The 9,956-nt window shown below is 30.2% G+C and overlaps 1 protein-coding gene across 3 annotated transcripts; it reads left to right on the top strand.

The window, feature by feature from the left end:
- The first annotated feature begins 4,589 nt into the window (after positions 1–4,589).
- On the top strand, positions 4,590–9,934 carry LOC124914681 (1,2-dihydroxy-3-keto-5-methylthiopentene dioxygenase 2). Of its 3 annotated transcripts, XM_047455274.1 has the most exons (10): positions 4,590–4,722; positions 4,876–4,975; positions 5,071–5,165; positions 5,244–5,495; positions 8,687–8,798; positions 8,883–8,977; positions 9,091–9,205; positions 9,308–9,432; positions 9,507–9,577; positions 9,686–9,934. In XM_047455274.1, the coding sequence occupies exons 1-10, from the start codon at positions 4,711–4,713 to the stop codon at positions 9,741–9,743; spliced, it is 1,035 nt and encodes a 344-aa protein (XP_047311230.1). In that variant the 5' UTR covers positions 4,590–4,710; the 3' UTR covers positions 9,744–9,934. The 3 variants fall into 3 exon arrangements, with proteins under 3 accessions (XP_047311230.1, XP_047311232.1, XP_047311231.1); XM_047455275.1 differs by lacking the exons at positions 4,590–4,722; positions 4,876–4,975; positions 5,071–5,165; positions 5,244–5,495 and adding an exon at positions 7,629–7,786; XM_047455276.1 differs by lacking the exons at positions 8,687–8,798; positions 8,883–8,977; positions 9,091–9,205; ... (1 more) ...; positions 9,507–9,577; positions 9,686–9,934 and adding an exon at positions 5,560–5,904.
- Positions 9,935–9,956: the final 22 nt, after the last annotated feature.

The following is a 9,956-nucleotide window of genomic DNA, read 5'->3' as shown; positions in this document are numbered from 1 at the left end:
GTTTTATATCAATTCACGCACGCACACACACACACTAGCTGATGATCGATCGATAAGACTCAAGGCAGCTGAACTGATGATAGATGTCTGGACTGAGCAGAGCAGAGAGAGAGAGAGAGAAAAAGAGCAGCTAGCTGCTGATGACTGAAAAATAAGTTCTGAAAAGAAAGAAGCAAGCAGTGTGACCGAAGAAGAAGAAGATGGATTTTGAAGAGTCTGATGTGAGAGTAAAATAGTGATTCTATTATTATTATTATTATTACCCGGTCTCTTCTTTTCTTTTCTCTTCTCCTGTTTACAATCCAATCGAATCGAGTCAAGTCAAACACACTACTATCTTCTCAAAAGCCCATCCTTTTCTCTCTGTATATATATATTATATATATATATAAGTAAGTGAGAGAAGACATAGAGATTACAAAGAGAGACCATAGAAAAGAGTAGGCCCTGAGGTGAATGTTAACCAGTTTTCTTCCGTTCTGTTCTGTAATTTGTACGGTAGTGTAATTTTAAGTATCTTTTTTTATTATAAATTAACAATTTCATTTATTTATTTATTTAAGATCAAAACAAAAATATTCATTTGTTTAATTTTCTGAACTAATATTTCTGACTTCACCATTTTATCACTCCATCTCTATTATGTATAAGTAAATGAATAAACTTAAAATTTCAAACCTACGTACTATAGGCTAGAAAGAGTGTGTTTGGATTAGGCTATATAGACAGATAGAGGTATGAGATAAGCAAAAGTAATATAAGGATAGTATCCAAACAGGGTGGGAGTAAAGGAAGGACATTAAGGTGAATAAATATAAAAGACAAGGGTATTTAAGGTAAAAGTAAAAAATAATAGCTTCACATGCATACCTGCGGAAATTAGTCAGCTATATATATTACTTTTATTTAGTTATATAGGGATGGGCGGGACACGCACATATCTGTAGCCACTGTGGGAAGCAGACGCACGTGTGGTGTCATACGTGCGCAACACCTTGGGCCGCTATATATCTGTTTTTATTCACTCAAATTACCTACACTTGTTTCTCTGTTTCACACCAATTTAAGGTCTTATTTTTAAATAATTGGATTTTTAATTTTGTCATTTAAACACCATTCTTACGCCATCAGTTATCACACTTTTAACACTTCAATTATACTACTACCTAAACAAAAACAATAAATTATTAATACCAGTATGTTTACATAAATGTTCTTAAGTAATATATGCAATTTAATCATATTATATCATTTTTATTAATATAAACAAAATAATGATAAATATCTTCAAATAAAATTATGCATATTACTTTATACCAAATAATATTTCTCTTTTACCGATGCCTTTCAAAAACACTCAATTATATTATATCATTTTTAAATACGTAAAAATTAATAAAAATAAATTGTTAAAAAGATGTCCATATTAAGTTAATCGAAAAAATAAATTGTTGATAAATTAAAATATCAAAATATTTTAATTAAGCGAAACTAATTATAAATATATTAAACGAGTTAAAAACATGTTTAAAAAATAAAAAAATATAAATTAAAATTATAACCACGACGGATAAATTGAACAAATTTATTATTTGAGAAATAAAATTTAATTTGAGTGTGATAAATTCAATTAGTTTGAAATTACATATTTGCTTAGTCCTACTTAGAGGCTCTCTAAAAGTAAGTCTACCAAACTCTTAAGTAACACATTAAGGGACAGGTTGAGTTAAAAAAAAATATCTCACATTTTCCACCACTCTCATTTATTATATTATTAATTTTATTAATCAAAACATTAAAATACTTTATATTTTAAAAAAATATATATTAATTATATATTAATACCATTTAAGTTTTTTATATAAAAAAAATATTTACTTCTCAAAATTATTACCGATTATCATTTTTTAAATAACTATATTTAAAAAAATTAAGTTGAACAATATCTACAACTTTTAAAACTAAAATAAAAGTTATATATATATATATAAATTATTAGTATATATGTAAAATCAAACTAAGGTAAATACTAAATAGGTAAGAAATATTGGTGTCATGAGTCATTATGGAATTGAAATTGGGGTCTAATTTCAATTAATAGATATAGATTTGATAGAGCATTTAAAATTAAAAATTAAAATTAAAATTAGTATTTGAATTGAATTCAAATAATGTGTTTTTATAATTCTCAATTTCACTGTTTTTATCTCGGAATTGTAATTCTAACTTTGTATGTTTTTAAAATAAAAATATATTATTATTTTAATATTTATAACACGGTTGATAATAAAAAAAAATTGAGTGATAAAAATTATTTATAAATTATAAAAACACTCAAATAAACTATATTAAACAAATTTTAAAAAAAAAATCACTTAACTAATACTCTAATCAAACAAACTCTAACAAAAACAAATATTAATAATGATTAAAAATACATCTATAAACTTGTTTGATATTAGTTTTTATAAAAAAAAATTATCAAAAACATTTCATCCAAACATCTTATCAACAATTTAATCAATTTAAATACTAAAACAACCCTCCCTCTAATCACCTTATCATTTCTCTCTCTAATCCACAATTCTCTCACATTCATTGCACCTTCTCAACTCAGAGATAAAATAATGTTAAAACTCACTTCCTCAACAACTATTCCATATTTATTTTATTCATAAAATAATAAAATAATTTTTATTTAGTATTTTCTTTCTTTCTATCTTATATATTTAAAGGACATGATGATTAATAAATTTTAAAAATATTATTTAAAAAAAAATCAAATTATATTTTTATCTAAAACCTACTTAAAGAAATAAAATAAAAATAAGAAGCTTTAATAATATAACAATATCAAAGCCCTCTCTCTTTCAAATCATCATCTCTCTTTCAAATCATCATCTCTCTCAAACGAATAATATATAAAAAATGATTTGGTGAAAATAAGGACGACAATGAGTATTATATTCTTCGGGTAATAAATTAGTATTTATTTTCTAATTTAATTTTGTTTAGAATAAGAATATATACAGTAATTTTGCATAATATCTACCTTATTTGAAAAAAGAGAAAATATATCTTAATAAAAATATAAGAAAGAGAAAAATATATATTTTTTTTTTCAAATGAGGTAGGTGCTATGCGAATGTGTTATATAAGAGTGCTGTATATATCATTATTTTTTTTTTTATTACTCGATTCCGACCCCAAATTTAATAGGTACATGGGTACGTATACCATTGTATACCTAAGAGGAAATTTTGAAGAAAGAACGAGAGAGAAAATGACGTGAACAATTTGATTTGCTGAAAAAATAAAATAATTTTTTTCTTTCCTCACACTTTTTAATTATTTCAACAAATAAAATAAATAACTTTATTATCTCTCACGTTCTCTTGAATCTCCTTCTCAAATTCCCTATCCCGATCACCTTATAATTTAAAAAATAAAATAAATAAATATAGGACTTAAACCCACCGTAGTCCATACGTCTATACGGTATCTGTATATGAGTATTAGTAACTTTAACTTTCAGCAATAAAATAAAATTTAGGATGAGAATCGGTGTTTTATTGACTTAAAATACGGACATGTTATAAAGCATAGCCTAGTGTGTGCAGACTTTTCCAAGTTTTTTTTTTTATTACCTTTGTTCTTTTTATTTTATTTATATATATATATATATATAATATATAATAATGTTTAATTAGGAAAGTGTTCAGATTGTCAGGGTCAAAAGTGGTGGTTAATTTAGATATACATGTGAGAGTAAATGGATGATGCTATAAGTATGTTTCGAACTCATAGTCTAACAAAATAAATACAGCTCTTTAACCAACTATGCTAATAACACTTTATTTTTAATTCAACACCAAATTTAATAAACGTTGTAACCATATATTTTTATAATATTTTTAATTAATTAATAAAAGTTTATAATAATTAATGTTAATTTATTTTTGACAACAAAATAAAAGAAAATTGAATTATTGAGAGGTGGAAGCAGCGAAAAAACAAAATTTGAGATTAGAGATACAAGGCTGCCGTACACGTGGCTCCATTGAGATAATAATCTTTATTTTTTATTCAACCTGTTCCCTCCATTAATTCAGTTTAAGGCTAGTATGTTTTATAAGTTCAGGTTATTTAATTTATTTATTTTATATTTGTAATAATATTTAATTAATATATTATTTAAATATTATCCATTTAATTTTTTAAATATTTGTTTATAAATCATAAATAATAAATAATTCATATTCAATTATATTAATAATATATATATTTTAAATATTATATACAAATAATCTGTCATATTATATTTTATTCTTAGTTAAGTGTATTTTTTCTTTCTTTATTAAAGTAATTAATATATATATATATATGAAATAATTTATTTAAATGATTTAAGTACTATGAATAAAATACAGTAATTTAAACAAAAAAAACTAAATATAATATTAAAAATAAATAAGTAATGAAATAAATATTAAAAGTAAATTACGATTAGTTAAAATAATTGTAGGAATTTATTAAGTAAAGCAAATTGGCTTATAATAATAAGCTAGTTTAAGGTGAATCAAACTAACCCTAAATTTTGATTGTAGATGACATGAGGGGAGGCTTTAATAAGGTCCACCACATCTCTCTAGGGGCGCAGCACAGCAGGAACTCATCAAGTAATTGTGTTGAAGATCGACATCCATATCCATGGCAATCGAGGTGAGTGAGTTGAATTAATATTAATTAAGCTGAGGGCCGTTAGATGTGTTTTTTTTTTTTTTTTTTTTTGTATTAATTAGTGATGTGATTGAGAAACAAACAAGCAAGCAAGTAAGCAAGCATACATGATTAGTTACAAATTAACTGAAACAGGCATGGTTTATGAACGAGAACACCACCACCGAAGAAGAAGATCAGAGGCTTCCTCATCATCAGAATCCCCAGAAATTGGTGTCTCTGGAATACTTGGCAGGTAATAATATTAACTTAATTTTGGAGGCATGGTGGTTGTTGTTTTTTCTTTCATAAAGTTCGAAGTTAACAGAGATTTGGTTGGTTGGTTGGTAGATCTGGGAATCCTTTACTGGAAGTTGAATCCAGAGAATTACGAAAAGGACCAAGATTTGGAGAAAATAAGGGAGAGCAGGGGATATAATTACATGGTAATTATTAATATTAATTATATATATATATGGTCGATGCATGGATGGAGAAGTAAAAAAGTAAAAGTAAATATATAGGATGTGTTGGATCTGTGTCGTCCAGCAGAAGAGAATGAGATGGAGAATTACTGGCAGAAGCTGAAGAATTTCTACAGGGAGCACATACACGGGGACGAGGAGATTCGTTACTGCCTGGGAGGGAGTGGATATTTTGATGTACGAGACAAGCAGGACCGTTGGATTCGAATCTGGATGAAGCCCGGCGATCTCATCGTCCTCCCAGCCGGGATATATCACCGATTCACATTGGACACCTCTAACTACGTAAAGGTAATTACTTAATGAATTTTCAAATAATGATGGTAGATTTTAATTAATTAATTAATTGGTGCAGCTGATGAGGCTGTTCGTGGGGGAGCCAGTATGGACGGCCTACAATCGTCCGCAGGAGGAACATCCGGCTAGGAAGTTGTATCTCCATAAACTGGGGCAACCTCACTCCTCATAATCACTTTAATTCTTTCATTTCTCATCTCATCTCACCTCGCCGCCTACTACTACTTCAATATTCTTCTTCTTCTTCTTCTTCTTTATGAGCCTCAATTACTTAAACTGTCTGTATATGCTGCTAGCTACATCATCAATATCTACTCTACTTGTGGTGGTGGGTGGGGATCAATCAAAATGAATCAAGCTCATGAATATACATACATACATACATACACTCATTCTTTCTTTCTTTCTTTATGCCACTTATTAATCCCATTACACACTTACTCACTTAGCATTATTAATTCTAATAATATCAAATGCATTAATTTAGCCAGCAAATGAACAAGTTACAAATAAATTAAATCAAAGCAGCCCAAAGAATGTCATTCTTCAACAATCCCGTCTAGAAAGGAAAGAATGATTCAAAAAGAGATAGAGATTAATTCATATAATATGTTCATGAAGTTTTGGTTCTTTATTTCCCCAAGGATTTCATGTGATACTAGTGAGCAAGTGAGTCTGAAATGAAAAGACAATTTTTTATGTGGTGTTGTTTGCAGAGTTGATTCACATAGAGATAACATGGTTAAGCCGACAACTCCTCACAGTCGAAGTTCCCATTCCCTAGGAGGAGAGGGAGGCTGTTGTTAGTGGGCAAGTCTAGGAGTGATTTTGAGGCACATTAACTTGAGTAAAAATAGAAGTCATGCACACTTCCGTTGATGTGCCTATAGAATATTTTTTACATTTTGTAGTCGGATGGAGAGATAAGTTTTGTCACCTCCTTTCTTCGCCACAAAGAAAGTGTAAGAAATCAAACAGCCAAAATGAAGGAACGATCTGACTAGAAAGTCATTCAAAACTTAATCGAAGAACCAACGTTTATTGAAGAAGCTATAGAGTCAATTACAAAAAGTACTAGTTTGAAAGCTCGCTAAAGAGAGATCTCTGCATAAAGGGAATCCTAACAAGGCGGACTTAACTAGTCCAATTAAATCGGAGAGATCTTGTTAGGTCAAATACCAAATAGTATTTCGGAAAAGAAAAAGACAAATTATAAAAAGAATATAGCTGAACTAATTCAAAATTTGAAATAAAAGTCGAGCCTTCACTTAATGGCTCCACCCCTAGAAGATCTTGGCATCAAAGATCCGTGCTTTCCCGACAAAAATGTATGAAAATATTGCATAAGAAGACATGAAGTGAAGGATTCAGATGCAAAAAAGGCGTTTCTTCGGATGATACGATGAGTAAATCATTTGCTTCATTGGTTCCAACGGGGGTAGCTGCGAAATCTGCAGAGGCTATTCTACAACGTCGTTTAATTCGCAGGGAGGACACTTAATCTTCCGAGCTTTTTTAAATACATCAAAAGGTTAGCTTCGACTTAGTCACAATCTACCTTCCCTCTTATTTCAGAGGGAATGTGAGGACCCTTTGGACGAGCTTGGGCTTAGTCAAGAAGAACCGGGTTGCGCTACTTATGCTCCAATATTTATTGTAGCAGTGACGGACCCAAGATTTAGAATTGGGGTGACTTAAAAGAATAACGAGAAAATTATGAATAAAAAGTTAGAAAAGTAAGTTTTATTATTTTTTTTTAAAAATTAGATAAAATTGTGTTATATTGAAAATTTTAAGAAATGAGTAGGTATTAACAATTTTTTTTTTTTATTTTATTTTTTTTATTGTTATTATATTTTTTTTTTCAGTTAGGATTTAGGTCTGCGAGCCCCTAAGCCTCTACATTAGAATTGTAATCCTTGATAATTTTTTATATTAATTTTTAAAACTAGTTTGAGGGTAAAATCGTACTTTACTCCTTTAAAGTTAATTGATATAACCAACCAACCAACATGATAATAATGAAACCGAATAGAAAAGCTAATAATTTTCCAAATCCAACAAAATATAACAAGGGCAGATTAGTCTTTCCGGATGTGTGTGAAAACAGCAATATGAATGGAATCGGATTTCGGGACTTTGATTTTCCCCGTTTTATTCTGAACCCATCACACAGTGGAGGAGGAGGAGGGAGGATAAAGAAAAGCGCAGATATATATATTTTGACAAAAGGGCGAGGAAGAAGGAAGAAGGAAGAAGGAAGAAGGATGGGTTCAGCTACCAAGGTGAATTATTTTTCCTTACTCTCCTCCTGGATTATGCTTTTCTCAATATTTAGGGTTGAAGCTCCTGTTACGTACGCCTCTCGAAATCAACCATTTTTTTGTACCACTTCCCTTTTCTTTCTTTGTATGCAATCCGAGTCCTAATTAATCTATCTATCTTCGTTCGACTCGATTCTGAATCAACGTGTTTGGGTGGTTTTATCATCGAAAGTTAAATTGGTTTAACAGTAGATCGTGATCTTTTTGTTGGCTTCAAGTTTCATTCTTAAATTAGTTAATTATTAGCTTTATTTACCAAATCATTCAGAATCCTAGACTGCTTCTTGAGATATCCAAGTCTTGAATCGTTCTTGGTTTGTGTATCTGTTTCTCTTTGGAGCCTTGATATTTCAAATAGTGTTTGTATTACATTGTGAAAGCTTTAGAATTTCTGTATAGATGACAGGATCTAATCTTATCTTGCTTCCTAGCAAACAATCTTCCTTGTGTATGTCATTTACTAGCTAGGCATTACATAAGTGCCGTGCCACCTCTAGTGGAATAGATATATGCATTCATCAACTGATTTTTTATGATATCTTTTAAGGGCCGATATTTTGTTAGAGATGTTAAACAACTGCATGATTTGTCATTTCTAGTATTTTTGTTAATAGACTAAATGTTCTGTTTGAAGCCCTCATTCTGAATTTTATTATTGCAAGTGAACATTGACGTGTGTGCCCTATTTAGTTAGGTTCTGAAATTAATAATCACCTATTTACTTCTGCATCATTTGTTCATTTTTAGTAATGAATAATAGATTCTCCATTTTTTATTTTTTTTTTATTTTGACAAATTTGTTCTAGACATGCTAAGTATGTAAGTGAATGTTCATTTAACGTCTCTTGTTTCTTCCTGCAGGATGCCAGGGAGGAAGTCTTACAAGCTTGGTACATGGATGACAGTGATGAAGACCAGAGGCTGCCACATCACCGGGAGCCAAAGCAATTTGTATCATTTGATCAGCTTGCAGGTATCATATTACATGCACAATTGCAAATTTCAAGTAGTATGTTTGTCTGTACATAATAATGAGAAGCTCTGGTTATTTATCCAGAACTTGGAGTTCTTAGCTGGAGTTTGGATGCTGATAACTATGAAACAGATGAAGAACTAAAGAAGATTCGTAAAGAACGTGGATATTCCTACGTGGTTTGTGAACATAATTTCTATTATTATTGTTTTTTCCTAGGACTCCCATAGATTGAAACTTAGAATTGTTTGGTTTTCTTCTCTTGATCTTGAACGGCACACCTTCTTTGCAGGATTTTTGTGAGGTGTGTCCAGAAAAGCTTCCAAACTATGAAGAGAAAATCAAGAACTTCTTTGAAGAACATCTTCATACTGATGAGGAGATTCGCTATTGTGTGGCAGGAAGTGGTATGATTTTAATGAATTCTGAATTTGAGATTTGTGATCAAGTTGTAGTCTGTGATAGATAATAATAATAATAATGTATGGTCTTTGTTTGTAATGGGAAAGGCTATTTTGATGTGAGGGATCGCAATGAAGCTTGGATTCGAGTTTGGGTGAAGAAGGGGGGAATGATTGTCTTACCTGCTGGGATTTATCACCGATTTACCCTTGATACAGACAATTACATCAAGGTAACTCCTTTATGACTTTTCAATGAGATGATATATTCTGTTTATTTACCAACACTGACAAATTTTTGTTTTAGGCAATGAGGCTATTCATTGGCGATCCAATATGGACACCCTATAATCGCCCTCATGATCATCTCCCTGCCAGGTATTTATGTTAAATCAATAGAAAGAAAGGAGGTAAAACATTATGTGTGTATACTTGTTCTTCCAACTTCTGTCAAACTAAATAGTGGGTGCTGGGTTTTACTTTCAGGAAGCAATACACGGAAGCATTCTTGGAGACAGAAGCAGCCGTTAATGCTGCAGCTTGAAATCTGGTTTTCAACATTGTGTGTCTTGTAATATTAATGAGTAGTAAAACCCTTTGTTTGATGAAGGTGATGATGATATGTGGCTTATACACTTGTTGAAATTACAATATAACTATATATTTGAATAAGACAAGGTGTTGCTGCCTTGTTGACATATGATATATTATTGGGCATGCGTATGTTTTCTTTCATTCATTCTAGTTTTTTTATGCA

This window comes from Impatiens glandulifera, chromosome 9 (genome assembly GCF_907164915.1).
Source record: "Impatiens glandulifera chromosome 9, dImpGla2.1, whole genome shotgun sequence".
In the NCBI taxonomy this organism is placed as follows: domain Eukaryota; kingdom Viridiplantae; phylum Streptophyta; class Magnoliopsida; order Ericales; family Balsaminaceae; genus Impatiens; species Impatiens glandulifera.
This window is presented reverse-complemented; position numbering and strand designations above follow the sequence as displayed.

Excerpts from the sequence above, each read along its gene's own strand:
- LOC124914681 (XM_047455274.1), top strand. Across the intron at positions 9,433-9,506 it reads ATACAGACAATTACATCAAG|GCAATGAGGCTATTCATTGG; the intron begins GTAACTCCTTTA and ends TTTTTGTTTTAG. Across the intron at positions 9,578-9,685 it reads CATGATCATCTCCCTGCCAG|GAAGCAATACACGGAAGCAT; the intron begins GTATTTATGTTA and ends TTTTACTTTCAG.